This window comes from Sprattus sprattus (assembly GCF_963457725.1).
Source record: "Sprattus sprattus genome assembly, chromosome: 3".
NCBI lineage: Eukaryota > Metazoa > Chordata > Actinopteri > Clupeiformes > Clupeidae > Sprattus > Sprattus sprattus.
In genome coordinates this window covers 50420951-50438450 of record NC_137922.1, presented here as the reverse complement: position 1 = coordinate 50438450, position 17500 = coordinate 50420951, and the positions used below count along the sequence as shown (strand labels likewise).

Genomic DNA, 17500 nt, shown 5'->3' with positions numbered 1-17500 from the left:
TCACATTTAAGATGAAGAATGCATTCAGATAGGGTATATTAGCTCTGCCAGTCGCTATCTTTACTGCTTCACAGAGATGATTCAGTGGGGGTGAATGTATAAGCTAAACTACACAGCGTGTTGTGAGTTTCCATCAAAAAAACGTAATGTGATTGTGTTGAAAACATTAATTCGATTTTAAAGCCAGCAAGGGTCAAGTCAGGGGTAAACTATTAGCCTGTGTAGGCCTCATAATATATATATATATATATATATATATGCTTTAGGGCTTTTTAAAGGTAAGTCTGAATAGTATATCAATAATGATATAACTGACGGTGCAATTGGAAATGTTAATTTGAAAGTGAATTGTTTGTCCTTTTTGGGGAAACAAGTGTTTGATCAATGAGTGGAAATGTATTTGATTTTCTTTACTGACTGAACACGGTGATACAGCTACCATGACGACTGCTCAACCAAATTGAGGCAGGGCAGATGGTAAGGTCAGCATGGATGGAGCGAATGGAGTTAATGTTTGATCAGTTTGGGCCATTTGGTCAGTTTACGAATTAGCCTCGTTCAACCGATAACAGCTCTAATGACAAGCCTGTTTGCAACATAGCTCACCATCTCAGTAACACTCTCAAAAGAAACACTTTACAATGACTTTAAGTAAGGTATATTGAAAACATTACGTGGAATTCATCTGTATCCAACTGTATTAGTCACAACAGAAGACTTTCAGAAGAACAGTAGAATTTCACTGTCCACACTAACACTACTTACAGTACTTTCATGTAAAATATGAACAAATATGGTACAAAGTGTTTTCAGGCTAATTGTGTACTTTGTGGCTTTGTTAAAAGTTGAGGAGAAAAATACTTCTTTTTTTCAGAGAATTTGCAAATTGCCTACATCGGATAATCTAACTAAACGAAAAACTAATAACAACATAACTGGTCAAACCAAGCATTAATAAAAGTACTGTTCAAGTATTTGTTTTATTTAAATAGTTTATTTCAATTAAAACCACTTCGCTAGTTATAGTAGACTATTTTATCGGCTTTAATGACTTTGGACCATAGTGTTTCATTCAAAGAGAAAGAAACTTAAACAACTGCAATTCACCAAAGACGTCCACCTTTTTGATTCAGAAGGATTTCTGCACCTGCTTAACGCGAGCCGAACGAACAAAACTTAATCCTCATGTATTGTGCGTGTGGCTCAACGTAAGGCAAGCACAGAATCAAAGCAGTATCCTCTTCGAGATTGTCCAGACTTATGACACCTGTCCCCGAAAATTTGGTCTCTATTGAAGGGGATTGAAAAATCCAAGTTTAAGACGTCTTTTATTTCCAATGTGCACTGAAAGAAAGAAAAGGTGTGAACATGAAAAAATAGAAGTCAACATTTACTGAAATAAAGTTGTACTCTTTTAAGTAAACAAACGTTTCAAAAACGTTAAGTGAATAAAGTGAAGTTTTACCTGCGACTCGCGATGCTCCAAGGGTCAAGACGATGACGTTCCCCACCTGCATCGTCTTGTCCAGTGAAGCGGCCTGTGTCATCCCTTTCCTTTTATGTGGGAGAAACAATACTCCCCCTCTCCTTTTTTAGACGTGGAAAACTGATGTTCCTCCCGCTCGCACCTGTCGCACTTTTGTTCAGGTCCAATATTGACTCAGGGAGTTTGAGGGGGAGGGCCAGCAAAGAGGACCTGCCCAGTTGCTCCGAGGCCTACGACGCTTTTCCAAAATGCATTTTCTCTCCATATGGCAAACGATGGCACCACTGGTCTAAAGATTGACACCTGACAACAGTACCCGAAGCAATGTAGGCTACAGGTCTCTTGCTCCACACAGCCGTTGACTTTGGAAGAAAGGGGGTTACAAGGAAGAATGACCTTACTGTTCCACTCATGCGCGCCTCATTTACACACAATTTACATAGAACTTGCAAATGACTCCTTTTCCTCTCTACTCAAGTAAGCTCGCAGCCTGGTTCAGACACGTCAGGAAACCGATGCATAGGACGTTTTATAGGATTAAAAGTAGAACGGAATGCTCATATTTGACTACATTTGATTCTGCTGTCTATTAAAACGATTTCGTTTACATGGGAATACATAAATACAACAACATAAACGCACAGACCACACATCTAAACTAATAATCCCTTCCACACTAATTCACTTCTATTGCACTGGGTTGGTGAATTCGTTCATTGACTACTATTTTTGCCCTGTAATGATGTGTGCGCTTGTAGGCCCTCGTTTCCATCTTGACAGCCATCTCCATTCACTATTCCAGACGGAGTCAGACTTGATTATCTGAATTGTAGTGCCACCCAGTGATAGGTTGACACAAGTGCCTGGACCGTCACATTTAAGATGAGGGGAAAATCAGCTCACTACACATTTCAGACACAAGGCCGGATTAACCATTAGGGCAACTGGGCACTTGCCCAGGGCCCATGACATCAAAGGGGCCTTGACAACGTTGTTGACAAATATCACGTTATGAACGCAGTCTGATTCTATAATTTAGGGTACATTTCATGGTGAAAAAAAGTGTATGGACCTTATTCTTCCTCAAATAAACAAACAAAGCCCAGAGTTAGTTAAACCTGTCAGTGACACATATCTGTTGATTGCAAAGCTTACATGAACTGTTTTTTATATATTTTAACTTAAATTATGCTTTTACCTCTCAGACTGTCAACTAAGTTACACCAGTTTCACCAGTAGAAATGTTTAAAAAAAATGAAATAATACTTAAATATCTGTTCAGTGAGAAGGTTAAACCAGGTTTATAATGTGTGTTGAAAAATGTAGACTGTTAATGGCAATTATTAGGTGATAATGTCTGATGACATTCAGAAAATGGAAATTGTAAACTAAGTGACCCGTCAACTAAGTTACTTAGTACTACTTACTTACTAGGTGTAACTTAGTTGACGGGTCACTTAGTTGACAATTTCCCTATTTCATCCAATAACTAAAATGGTGGACACAGGCTACAAGACCACATGTAATTTTCTTAAACTCCTTCATGTTAGAATTTCAACTATCATTTCATTTTTATGATCAAAAACTCTGAGCCACAGCAGTGTACCGAACATAGTTGATGCTCAATTAATATACTCATGGGTAACATGCTGTCTTACATCAAATATTTAAAAAAATTAGAGGAGATTCAACATGGTGTGCTTAAAATTGCCACCACAGAGGAAAATGACATCACATGATGCAGGTTAAATGGTTTAAGGACAACCCATTTTTGAGTTACAGCGGGAAATATACGTAGTAACTTAGTTGACAGGCTTTTTGTGGACATACACAAATAACTTATTTAAAGTATTTAAATAATAAAGTCAGTTTTTTTAAATAATAATTTCCTTTAGTATTAACACTTCTCAACTTAATTATAACAAGTTTTTTTTATTTTAATGGTTTTTACTCAATATTTTTGACACATCAACTTGCCTAACTGGAAATCGGACATGGCAGAATTAGTGAATTTATGCACTTTAAGACACATTTTTAGCAAAACAATGCATAAAATGCAAAACAAAAATTGCATGATGTTATTACATGGAGTAAGTTAATGTATAAAATGTATTGTGTTTGAAGATATTTTATAGAATAATCATCATTAACATTAGTGGACATGGAATGTACCCTAAATTATAGAATCACCAAACTTCGGGTTAATTCCCTTTCCGTTACGTCTGCTGCTGGTGAGTAAATACAGACAGCAGGAAAGTTTAGCAAACGGAATGAAATAGCTACACATTACACAAGCTATGCTTTATTAAAACTCACGTTACTCACATACTGGTTAACACTGTTACAGCACATTTAAATCTTTTTCGGTGCATCCAAACTATGCGTCACCATTCTCCCTCCCTGTTCGTGCTCTTCTTAAAGGAGCCGCACCATTTTACTAAACGTTCTTGCAATGTCAATCATTTAATTTAAATATACTTATTGGCCTTATTGTGCACGCTTGTGCGTTTAACAGCGCTTGTTTGTGTGAGAGAGCATTTAACTGTTGATGCCTCAGTTTAATAAAGCCAGGCTATTCATAAAAAAAAACGTACGTCAATGTGGCATTAGTACTATGAACAGTTGAGATTGATTCCTTCTGGCTCGTTCGGATTCGGAAAAAAAAAATATTCTAATGCCTGTCGGACTGGGTCCGGGCTCGGTTACTATTCTGTCGGACCGGGCCGGGCTCGGACAGAAAAAATCGTCCCAATCCATGCTCGAATGCTCATGTATTTGTATTTTTGTACAATCCGGGACATAATTTTAAGTTTAATAAGGCCATAATCACTGCTGTTGATGTGCAATAATTCTCATGGATGCATGGAGCACTTTATTTCAAGAGTTCAATATTTCTGCATTGCAGTTCAATTAAGTTATTTTTGTTTAAAGACAATAAAGAAGTGTTTTCCTTAAACATTGTGCCCATTATTGTAATTTCCAAGAAGGTATAACTCTGAGAATTCCAATCACATTTGTTTTAAATATCGTCTAATTATCGTTATCGTCAAAATGAAAAAAAAAAAAAATCGAGATATTCTTTTTTGCCCATATCGCCCACCCCTAGTGTTAATGAGAGAAGTTTTAAAAGTAAAGATAGGTCATTAGGCCTCATAATTGTTTGTGTAGTCATGAGTTCAGTCTTTAAGGGAGGCCAGTTGTAAGGTCCATTTGTTTAAATAAAAATAATGAGGATATATAGTAGTGAAGTGATCAACATAAACAATAAACATGATCTTGACTTTGAAATTACATGCAACAGTGTAGCCATTGGTTTACTTTTACTAAAAACACACTAATTGCCTGCTTCATGGTTGGTGATAATTTCACATTTTTGCATTTTTAAAATGTTCTATGGTTTTAAGTAAAGGCCTACCTAGCCTTTTGCTGTCAAGATAATTGAAACATTCAATAAGTACTCATCAAGCCACCAAGTTCTGTTAAAGATTAATTGTAAAAAGTTATGCACAGTTGTGCGTCTGAATGGTCTCTTGAATGCATGCACTTTATGCTGAGGCTTTTGTGTGCACACATACATCTCCACTAGTGTAGGCTATGATCTTGATGATAGCGACTTTACGATTGTTTGGCGGCAGCGGGGGGGCCCTTGAGCCTTGTTGCCCAGGGCACAGAAAATTGTTAATCCGGCCCTGTTCAGACAAGACCGTCAAACCAGTTTGTCTAACTGACATGACTATTGAATCCCTGCTGTTACGCCAACGTAAGTAGCTCGTCCTGTCAGACGTTCATATGAGAACCGGGTCTTAGGTTAAAGCAGGTGTATGGAAATAACATTTAGTTTGTTGGTGTTTCAGATAACTTGAAATATCGCCTGTGCCACTGATAATTTACCAACGCAATTTACCTCATTGGCCCGCGAAATCACGGAGAAAACCACGTCCACTTGGTGGCAGTGTTGAACTGCTACTCTTAGCGAGAATAGGCCTACATAACACAGGTGATGTCACTTTACATGTGGTCGTGGGAGAGCAGAATTATGCCATGTGGATGTATACAGTTCTGTATTCACTTCAGTCCTGTGAGACTCAACGACACACAAGAATGACAATGGTTCGACATTTCTTGAATAATGAATGGCCTCAGGGATGGGTTCGTAACGCAAAAAGCTCAACTCCTTACAATTCCCATAGGCGCTTCAGCCTTGGTTGGTTCCAGTGAAAGTTCTGAATATTTCAGAGCCTATTGTTGTGGTAAAATTGTGAGGGAAAGCATGTCACATTACCAATAGCACAAGTTTGCAGTTATGTGCATGATTGTTATATTCATTCTAGAAATCCCTGCTTATTTGCATCTTAAAGTTGACATCATTTTCCTCTTTATTTTGTGTCCAGGGCTGCCCTGCGCCTCACACCTTAACACTAAAAGGTCTATATCCCTTGTCCGGGATATTTTTATTTTTGAGTTTTCGTCCTGTTTTACTAAAATATAATTACATCCATTATGCTGTGGGTCAAATTTACCAGCAGTATCTTAATACGTCCAGATTAGAACCAAACAAAGAAACAGTCTACCACTTAATTTACAGTGCCATAGAAATCTCAAAGATAATATACTTTAACATTGTATATGTATACTATATTTAACAACTGTTTTATATTAATATAAATATGTTTAAAAATTATTTATTTTGAATAAACTTCATACATGTTAATACATGTTTCTAAAAACCCTCGCAGCCATTTGATTTGATGAAGGAATGTACTGTCTTCATATGAGTTCAGCTGTAGGCCATAATTACACCTAAAGTCTTGGGAAACGAGCTTGCCTGGCCTACCCAAAATGCACCATAATCATGTGCTTTGGATTGCAATTACAGAATACTCATTTATTTATATGTCTAATTGCAGACTGATACATTGACAGTTTCAGCGGCAGTTTTAAGAGCCCTCTTACATAGAGCAGGGATGGTTAAAGCACATTCATAGCCAGAGATTGAAAGAGAGGGGAGGGGGAGGAGGAAACCTACTAGATTTGTAGGACAGATGTTGTGGAAGTATCCTGGGTGATCTCTGTGGTGTATCTGTGGCATAAGGGGCCTGTCTTTGAGTAAATATACTTTGCACCACCACAGGAATGATTTCAGTATGCAAGGCGGATGATTAGTGTGAGTTATACAATAATAAAATGGCAGATCTTGGGACTTAAGTTATACATCTCAAGTATAAGCCACGTATAACCCAAGAAGTTATACATCGCAAAAAATGATGCATCCCAAGTAAGTAACATAGAACACACGACTAAAGGGAGTTATCATCCAGGTGTAATGTAGGAATGATATATAAACATACAAAGGAAAACAGACACACACACGCTCACATTTATAAAGGAGAGACAGATTTTCAAGATGAAAAATTGTCAGCTTTATTATGAACAACATTCCAGAGTTAAACAAATGAAAGACCTCCCAGGTGGCCGCTGACTCTGCCTTGCATCGCATTCGGACCGGTTCCGTTTAAGATCCGGTCCGGATCCGGCCCGAAACTGGACCAGAGTCGGCTGCCACGTGGGCTGCTATATCTGATATGTACAGTTATCTCACAAAGGCCAGGGCTGGGAGCGGGCGCCAGGAGACAGCAGCAGGTACTCACAATCAGAAATAGATGCCATTCACAACACCAACTTGTAATCGACTAATTTTCAAAAAAATCAACATTTTCGTCTTTTAACTTTTTCTTTTCTAGTTTTTTTTTTCTAGTTTTTCTGTTTTTTCAGCCTGGGGTGAGTTGGACAGGCCCTGATGACGATGCACTAAACCAGACAGAATTATGATTCATGGGCTGAGAGCTTGAGTTGTTTTGTTGGAGCACCATAGAACTGTCTTGCCTATCAGAGTTTTTTAAATTATCCTAATAATTTATATCCTAATGCTGAACAGATATAACTTTCTCTTGTCTGTCAGATCATGGTAATGTCAAAAATATTATGTACAAATTTAAAATGATACAGAATAATACATTTAAAATTCTTTGTTACATTACAAGTACAATGATGAACGTAGACTTTTTTGAGATATTGCACAACCTGGCGTCATCGTAATGCATTTCATTGGAAAGTGCAGAAAACTTTTTGTCAACTTTCTTTTGTACAAGGGAGCCAGAAAATAAAAGAAGAAAAATGCTTTTTTTATGCTTTAGCTGTGGCTTGGCAACATCAGAGAGCTGTAAATCATGACACAATTATTAAAAACAACTTGCAAAAATAAAAATTTGAACACATAGAAGACAAACTATAGTACACTGTGTACAAATGACTTGGCATAGAGGGGAAGCCCAGGAGACTCCCGTTGGGGGTAACATTGTTTGTGTCTGTGTTTGGGCAGAATGACACGACTGGATGAGAAGCATAAACACACAAACACATGGTCACACCAACGCAATCAGAAGTTCACCTCATGAGTTTCCTTTCCAAAGGAACACAATCATTCTTTTTTTAATATATATATTTAGATATATTTCAAGATTTCCCCTGTCATTTGAATGTTTTTTTTTATTTTTTTTCCGTAGACATATCAACAGAAGTCGAGGAGATGGTGTCAAACCTACGTGGGACGGCGTGCAGCGTCAGTTCATTACTCTTATGTCCAATCAGAAAGAGGCAGAGCCACAGGAGAGAGAGAGACAGAGAGAGACAGAGACAGAGGGAGAGAGAGAGAGAGAGAGAGAGAGAGAGAGAGAGAGAGAGAGAAAGGGGGCAGGTGCCGTGCTTCTACAGTCCAATGAGATCTCAAGAGTAGGAAGGGGGAGGTGGCTGTTGCGGTGACAGAGTGATGACTGGCACGTGATTGACACCTCCTTCATTAAGCTCCACGGGTCACCTACGGTGGAAGGCGGGAGACTACCAGTGAGTGTGCGGTGAGGATTTCAACTGAAAAAGATGTGAGGAGGGACCAGGAGGAAGATGAGGAGGAGAAGGAGTGTGTGTGTGTGTCCGCTGGAGCCAGGGATGGGGTTCACCGTGTGGAGGCGAGCACGTGGCCCGGGATCCAGCCCTCGGCGGCGGGGGACTGGCTGTTGGCAGGTCGGTACACCAGGCACATGCTCTGCTGGTTCGAGGCCAGGATCTGAACCCTCTCCCCGGCCACCACGCAAATCTCATCCTCCTTCACCGCGCTGTAGTCGTGCGTCACCAGCACCGACGACAGGCCATTGCAATCGGGGTCGTCAGACTAGAGAAACACACACACACACACACACACACACACACACAAACACAGAAACAGACACACACAGACAGAATTTAATTCTTTGATCTGATACCTCACACAAAAACAACCCTTTTATAAGCTACATTTACAGATCATGTATATTGTGGTTCAGGGACTTTTTCTCTTTAACAAGGCAAATAAAAAAAAACAGTGATTCAGACACTGGGCCCTAATCACTTACGGGCCGCGATCAAAGCAACAAGCAACAAGCAACAAGCAAAGTGAGCCACGCATGAACTACAGCTAAGTTGATAACTTGCCATTTTGCTAATTTAATACCATGAGCAAGATGCCAAGCGCAAATATGGCCGGGTCAGTCTCACATGCCACACATTTTAGCACATATGTGAAGGACTTTACTTGTTGCTTTGCTTGTTGCCCGTCAACAGAATTAGGGCCCTCTGTCTCGGTTTAATATGGACTTTATCCAAAAAAAACACTTTGGCCATATCCAATGTACTTTCTGTCCCAGATTCAGAGCAGTGGGTGTCTGTCCAGGAAGGAGAGGAATTGAGCACACCGGCCACTTCTGTGACCCCAGCACTTTGTTAGCGTCTGGGCTCACCTTGACCTGCCTGTGCTACCAGGAATAAATAGACTGATAAGAAAAAGGCAACTTTGAGATGTTTAAAAATAGAATAGCCAGCGCACTCCTGCAGTCTGGGTCTCGGTGACAAGGGTGATTTATCAAGGCACAGTTTTCCAGGCTAGTCCAAGGCCAAGACAGACGAACAGAAGGAGAGAGGGAGAGAGAGAGAGAAAGTTAGAGGGAGAGAGAGAAAGGGAAGTGAAAGTAGAAGAGAGGAAGGAGAGTGGGGGAAAAAGAGGAGGATGAGGAAGAGTGGTGGAAACTAGGGCAGTTCTTCCACTAAGAATAGCCCACAGTGTGTGTCCATCCACCTACATGCACGCAAATGCACACGTACATGCACTATTATACACACACACACACACACACATGCACACACACACATACACACACTGACATGCATACACATGCACTCACTCAAACACCAGTCACACACACACACACTCACAAGCACACAGACATGCATGCATACACATACACATTCACTTAGTCACCCACACACACATACAAACACACATGCATACACACACACATTTCCACATCTACTTAAGAGGAACGTAGTAGTCGGGAGCTTTAACAAGCTGGACCATTGAGGGGTAAGGTAGCCTTGAGGAGCTCCTCCATCCCATGATAAGGCAAATGGAACAGCGTGATGCATGATGGGAAAAGATGTTTTTGTTTTTGATTGATGATCACATTTTAATGCCTTCCAGCAAAACCTCCTAGATTTGTTGGCTGAATGATGAAATTGTCCGACAGAGGATGGTAATCATCAGTATGTTTGCTGCACTGGTATTTGTAGATTGTATGCAGCGAGGCTTTTTAGGACACCACTATGGTACTACAGTTTAAAATGTTTGTAGATTTGTATTCAGATGTAAACAGAAACACATTGTTTGTTTACACAAAAAGAAGCATTCGGGCACAGGAAATTGTTGTGGCTTGACCCAAAAGAGGAAGGGAAGATCTGTGCCTTATAGAAAAACTGACTCAAAACCAATCTCTCTTTTCATACTGAAAAACCACCTGCAGGAGAATCCAGTCTCTGCTCGGCAGGCTGCACTCACCATATCAGGTTCAGGGTGTTTGCTGGGCTTGTGGGCGGGGCTCCCGTTGGAGGTAGATGGCTTGAGGGGGCTAGCGGGGTGGGCAGGTGGCCGTCCATTAGCGGAATGCTGTCGGGTCAGAGAACCCCCGCCATCTTTTTTCAAAGGGTTCAGAGGGTTCTGAAGAGCTACAGTGGATTTGAAAAGGAAATAAATGAATAGTTACACTTGGAGGTCTACTAAAATCGACTAATCAACTCTGAGAGCTCTTTTTTTATAGAAAGGGACTAGGGGTATTGTAGGCTCTGTCGATGATCTGGGGGTTCTGAAGAGCTACAATATATTTGAAAGGAAAAGAATGTATGGTAGACTAGTAAAGACTACTCAAACTGATTGACTCATAACCAATCAAATCTGAGAGCACTGTTTTTTATAAAAAAAAAAGGGGTTGTGGGTATTGTAGGCTCTTTGGATGATCTGTTTTTTTTTTTTAAAGAGCTATAATGATGGTAAAAGGAAAAGACACGTGTGTTTACGGAAACTGCAGTCTCTTACCCGACAGGAAGCTGCTCTGGGCATCCAGCAGCTCTCTGATCCCGCGCACCCACTCCTGCTTGATCTCCAAGTTGGCAGCCTGCAGGGTCAACTTCTCGGAGGAGCCGCGTGACGTCATCACAATCTTACACGGGTCAGAGTCCACGTGCTCCTCCATGTTCAAGAAGTTCACCTACACATAATAACACATTACAAATGTCACACAGTTATGGCGAAACAGCTTTGACATGATGGAGTTTTCGTTCACCTAGCCGTTTAGTAAAGACCAGAAGTCATTTTTCTATGTTTTTGTTATGGCACCTCCATGCAATTCTTCTGCTCTCCATCCTCTGTCTTCTTTTTTTTTCTCTGAGAAGGGGTCAGACCATATGATCTCTACCCAGAATGCAACAGATCATCTAGCTCTCTGTTTCTGACCGTTCTTTTCACTTTTTAAGAGAAAAAACAAAAACACATTATCCTCACTAACTTTAAAATAAGGTTTGTATTTAGTAGGATACATAGTCTGAAGCTAAAAAAATAAAAATATGTTATTGGTATGTGCAATCCTTGGGTGCAGAATCCACGTCACAGGCACTATAATCAGCTCACTCTATCAGTAATATAAATACATGAATACATAATAAATAGCTGGTGGACGGCATCTAGACCAGTTGCCTGTGTTTATTTGTGTGATCACTGAGGAGGGAGCTGGAGTGTGCTGTGCTGTGCTGTGCTGTGCTGTGCTGTGCTGTGCTGTGCTGTGCTGTGCTGTGCTGTGCTGTGCGGCTCTACCTTGATGCTCTTCTTGAACTGGTAGCCAGGTGTGGACGAGCCCTTCCTCAGGAGCTCACTGAAAATGACGATCTGCTCGAAGAGGAAGACCCTCCGCTCTTTGCTGCGTGACAGAACCCCGGTGTCGTGCTCTGTCACGAAGAACGTGTCCTGCAGGAGCAGCTTTCCCTGGGCTGTAAGCTTGCCCTGAATAAAGGCAGAAGAAGCTGTGTTAACTCCCCATGTCTTTCCATGGAGGCATCCAGCAGTATCTTAATATCTTAATAATCCACTATAAAATAACAACATTCTTCGTCTTAAAGCATAGAACATTTTTCTAGTTAACTCATTGAATCCACAATGTATTACTCGATATGCACTTCAAACTCCATGACATATTGCACATTTTATAGCATCATACATTTACATGACTTTACAATATAGAGCTCTCAGTCAGCAGTGCTTGGGGGCCTTTACTTGTGTGAAAATGGCTCATATGTGATCAAACTTTAAAGTAGAGCATGCTTGATAATCTGTCTGATAATCACTGTGTGTGTCACCCAAGTTTCCACAAAAGGGCGAGATGACAGCTTGGAACGACAGCTGACACTATCTCTTCTCTCTAGACTCCTCAGTACTCTGATGAGGAACACACCCTGCATACAGCATGCTGGGGAAACTCCCACGTGCATATTTGTTTCTTTCCATTACTGGTACTGGCTATATAAATAAACTAGTGACATCATCATTGTAGTCACACCAGGAAATGTCATCTCTTTAGGTCCATGTAGTACTCGGTCTGTCTGTTGAATGATTTGAATCAACCCTGCTTGAGGAACTGATTACATCTCTCTCTTTAGATATGGGCATGTTTAAAAGTTCTTCATGTGTCAAAGGTGACAGGTCAGCGTGCGGTCATCTCACCTCGTAGCCCTGCAGCCGTCCCAGGTTCATCATGTCATTGCAGCGCTTGGGGACCAGGAACATCAGATCCACAGCTTTCTGCACAAGGAATTCACACAGAGAAAGAGCATCAGCATTAGGGTTCATGGTCAGATCTGTTTCAGATACGTCCCTCACTCAGTTGCAATATGAGATTCTGTATAATGAACTGAATTAAAAGGTGCATTCTGCGCAGATTCATTTTCAAAAGGGTAGAAACAGAACAAACAAAATGACTAAAGTGCATAGGGGTTTTGGCAATCACAGTGTCTTTATCATGCCATGGTTACATCATCATCATAATCAACATTTTTGACAACATGAACCTACTCACTACACCTTTAATACAAAGAGTACAAATACTACTGGGAGAACAGCTGGCTTAAAGGGATGTCACCCAGTCCTTCACCAGACCTTCTCTGTGCTGTGCTCACTGGTGTGAAACACATACACACATCCTTGCCTCTAATCTGCTTCATCGCTCACCTCGATTTCATGACAGTCCAGGCCAGCCTTCAAACTGAACTTCAAGAAGTCCTGGAAAGAAACAGTGTTTGTTCAGCCACAATGCCACGTGCATTGGTTCATGTCTTTTATGGAACTACAATGAACACAACAACGCAAACAGGAGCTAGACCAGAGAGCCTGTTTTAATATGTGTGTCTATATTCCCTTCACAAAAGTATGTCGTGGTAAGATAACACTGCAGCCTGCATCTGGCATCGGAATTCTGCAAGAATTTCCTGACTGACTTTCTCTCCATCTGTCAAGCTGTGCTAATTCCATTCTGCCTCACTAAAGGCTATGAGAGTCATAAATACAGCAGGTCTCATACACTACATGTGGTGTGATGCAATGGTCTTTGTGAGCTGTCATATAAAAATTTCCATAGCAAATTTGATAAGGGTGGGTATGTTTTATAGTACCGAATATCTAGGAACGCTAATGAGGTTGCATTGGACTCTGTTGGAAAGGAGTGGCTGTGTGTGTGTGTGTGTGTGTGTGTGTGTGTGTGTGTGTGTGTGTGTGTGTGTGTGTGTGTGTGTGTGTGTGTGTGTGTGTGTGTGTGTGTTGAATAAAGGGACTAATGTCACCTTCAGGAGGAGCTGGTATTTGGTGATCCTCTGAATGGGCTTGATCAGGTAGTCACTAATGGACATCCTGCAGTTTATTTCCTGCTGTACTTCCTTTCAACAAAAAAAAACGTTGAGAGTTAATAAACAATTGTATATGACACGTCACAACACATTTTAGGCCCAGATATAATAAACTGTATTAAGTACAAAGGCTGACATTCACTCAAAACAATTGTAACATGTTTCCATTTATGGTTATCAATGTATCAATATATGGTATGAACTGTACCACCAAGTGGCATTAAACTATTAGCATTGTGGACATACTGTAGCTATAAGAGAGGTAACTACACTAGTGTCTGATTGGGAAAGAGCACAGTGTGGCACAGTCCAAGTGAGGAACCATTTTGAATGATCTCTCTTCCTGTAAGTATCAGGCTCACCTCAAAGTAGGAATCATACTCCGCTACCACAAACTCAGACCTCGGTTTGTTTTGGCAGTAGACCACATACATGTGGAGCCGCCGTTCCTACAGACCAGGGAAGATCAGCCGAGGTTCGAATAAGAGCAGAAGTGTAAACACACGTACATAGATAAATACACACACACACACACACGCACACGCACACACACACGCACACACACACGCACTATTGTATCTAAGGATAAAGGCATGTGTGCAAACAGTGTGTAAAATAAATAAAACCATTCATTCAAACACACACACAAACACACACTCACAAGCACACCCACTCACAGGCACACACACACACACACACACAAACAAACAAAAAATGTCACGTACATGTTTGATAAAAAGCTCTGCCAGTCTATCGTGGTCCTGCGCACATTTCTCCAGTTCTCCAAGGAAAAAGCTGCGGAAGAGGAAAAACAGTGATTTCCTTACATTCCACCGGCATAAAACCCAGAGTAAACCTGCCCTCAAAAAGCCTTTTCCTCCTCCATTGTACTTGTCCTTCTGTTTACCCTGACCAGTCTGATATCAAACAGGATATTCTGTTCCCAAAATGTTATTGTTATTAAACAAGTCAAACTGTGACATCCACACAAGAACTTTTAAAAATACTCCTTCTTTGTCGCAAGGGTGGTTTGGGTCACATTCATGGTGTGTGCAGGATTTCTTTAACTCCCAGCAAAGGTTTTAGAGGATCTATTTTAACACATTATTTTACTTTACACCATTTTAGACAAACTACCCATGTTTTTGTAGAGCCTATGGAGTACGTTGTATGGCCAAAGGTCAGATTTGTGCAGTAGCCATTGCAGTCCATTCTGACTCTCATGAGCAAGGTCAAAGGTCAAAGGATGGAGTAGGCTGTTCTACAGGGTTCACTTACTCTCTATGCCAGTCGTACATCTGATGGATGTTCCCAAACACGATCTTGTCTTTCCCCGTCATATCCTCTGATACTCCCTTCTCTGTCACTCTCTTCATGAACCCCTGGAGTTAGAGCGAGAGGGAGACATACAGTACACATGCTTTTTGACAAGTACACATGATTTTAACAGTGGGTATTATATAGTTTTTTCTGTCTCTATTGTTTAGATTTATGTTATATATAACTTTGGATTTATATTGTTTATTGTATATATTTGTATAATGTTTACAACAATTCTATTTATTCAAAGGATATGGGGCGATAGTGTGTCCGACTCACCTCTACTACGATGCCCAGGTCTTTGACGTAGTCTCGCTCTGTCTGAACCATTTCATTCATTACAAACCTGAGGACAATGACAAAGAACTTACTTCAGTAATCATTCCACACACACACACACACACACACACACACACACACACACACACACACACACACACACACACACACACACACGAACACACACACACACACACACACACGAACACACACACACACACACACATCTTTACATATGTACAGGACAAGGACACTTAAGGGACAAAACACACACACACACACACACACTAACACATACACACACACACTCATACATTGAGGTGTATCTTACATGCGTCCTCTCATGGCTTTGTTTCTCTTCTCCATCTCTGGGTCTCGGTCCTTCTGCTCTGAAGGACTCACACTTCCAAAGGCTGGAAACGCACCGGGCTCAGGGGTCTGAGAGAGAGAGAGGAAAAGGGAGAGATAGAGAGAGAAAGAGAGAGAGGGGGAAGGAGAAAGTATAAAAGAATTCAAGTTCAAAAGGTCAGAAAAACACCATGCAGAACAGAGTAGAACCATTGAGTAGAATAGAGAATAGTACTGAAAGTAAAGTAGAGTAGATTGCAACAGAGTAGAGTAAAGATAAGATTAGAGTAGAGTAGAGTAGAGTAGAGTAGAGTAGAGTAGAGTAGAGTAGAGTAGAGTAGAGTAGAGCAGAGTAGAGTAGAGTAGAGTAGAGTAGAGTAGAGTAGAGTAGAGTACAGTAGAGTAGAGTAGAGTAGAGTAGAGTAGAGTAGAGTACAGTAGAGTAGAGTAGAGTAGAGTAGAGTAGAGTAGAGAAGAGCAGAGTAGAGTAGAGTAGAGTAGAGTAGAGTGAGTGGATGTACCTCTTGAGCGGAGGGGTCCTTGATGATCTCCATGGGGGGAGGCAGCGGGGTGTGGGGCTCGTCCTCAGCCTCCTCTTCTCCACCACTGTTCACTCCTCTCCTGCCCTTCTGCAGAGAAAGGGAGAGAGAGAGAGGGAGGGAGGGAGAGAGAGGAATAACAGCCAGAAATAAAGAAGAGGAAGACAGACAGAAGCAGAAAGAGGAAAAATAAAAAGAAGAGGAAGAGAGAAAGGAACAGAAAGAAGAAAAAGAGGAAGTAGATGAAAAAGAAAAAGAAGAAGAAGAAGGACAGAGAACGGGAGAGAGAGAAGTCATGAACCCACTGTGTACATCTTAGAACAACTTTACCAAGAATAAGTGTGCTTAAGTGTGCCTTTTCTGTTGTGAGCACGCTAAGGGGGCCTAGCGGTAGCGCCACAGGAAACCAAACATAACACACAGTCATCCATCATTCATGAGCTCTAAACAGCTATCCAGGTTAGCGCTGGAATATGCACTTCCACAACAAGCCCTCTTTTGGAACCTTCACTTGTCTCCTATGGCTGTACCACTGGGAGCTACGCTACCACAAGAAAGAGGCAGACACATAGTTGCATGAAACATTTGCCAACAACCTTAGCCCTCAGGACATTCTGGGAATGTGGGTACAGTGTCGCGAAAATCTATCAATTACAGACTTTGTACAAAGTCAGAGAAAGTTTACTAATACATATTTTCTCACAACAGGGTTTGGAGCATTTTTTAAATAATTCTGATTGCAACTGTAGAGCTATGTGAGAGCAGACCGAGCTGCAGATGATGAGTCAAAGGCCAAGTGGGTTAGTGCGTAGGGATCAGTTGTAAAAGGCTACAGTTTGCAACTCGACTTGATTTAAGGATATGGAGGCTGTTATAAAGGTTACAGCTGATCTGGGGATTACAGAGACGTTAAAGAAAGTTATGGTAGGATAGAGGTTGTGCTGTTAGGAGGTCAGAGTTATGGGATGGTATTACCGAAAACTTGAGTGTCCAGAGTGAGGAACTATGGAGTGTTCCCAGAATGTGGTCAAATTGTATGTTTAGAGTTAAAGAGGATTTGTTATGCTAATTTTCAATGCTCATAATTGTAATATTGGAGTTTACCAGAATAGATTTACATGCTTCAATGTTCCAAAAAACATTATTATTCTCATACTGTATATCCCTATTTATCCTGCTAGAGCTCCTGTGTCATTAAGACCCCCCCCCCCCTTCTCCATGA

At 40.9% G+C, this 17500-nt stretch overlaps 1 protein-coding gene across 1 annotated transcript in view; it reads right to left on the bottom strand.

Annotated features, from left to right (window-relative positions):
- Positions 1 to 7286: 7286 nt before the first annotated feature.
- kalrnb (kalirin RhoGEF kinase b) overlaps positions 7287 to 17500 on the bottom strand; it is a gene marked incomplete at its 5' end in the record, with an annotated part of 80190 nt that continues 69976 nt past the window's right edge. The window contains 13 exons of the mRNA XM_080834118.1: positions 7287 to 8711; positions 10407 to 10573; positions 10941 to 11112; positions 11715 to 11900; positions 12618 to 12695; positions 13122 to 13172; positions 13730 to 13822; positions 14155 to 14241; positions 14518 to 14587; positions 15071 to 15174; positions 15392 to 15458; positions 15723 to 15829; positions 16261 to 16368. Coding sequence (XP_080690244.1) covers positions 8496 to 8711; positions 10407 to 10573; positions 10941 to 11112; positions 11715 to 11900; positions 12618 to 12695; positions 13122 to 13172; positions 13730 to 13822; positions 14155 to 14241; positions 14518 to 14587; positions 15071 to 15174; positions 15392 to 15458; positions 15723 to 15829; positions 16261 to 16368 — 1506 coding nt within the window. The 3' untranslated portion in view covers positions 7287 to 8495. The remainder of the gene's footprint in view (positions 8712 to 10406; positions 10574 to 10940; positions 11113 to 11714; positions 11901 to 12617; positions 12696 to 13121; positions 13173 to 13729; positions 13823 to 14154; positions 14242 to 14517; positions 14588 to 15070; positions 15175 to 15391; positions 15459 to 15722; positions 15830 to 16260; positions 16369 to 17500) is intronic.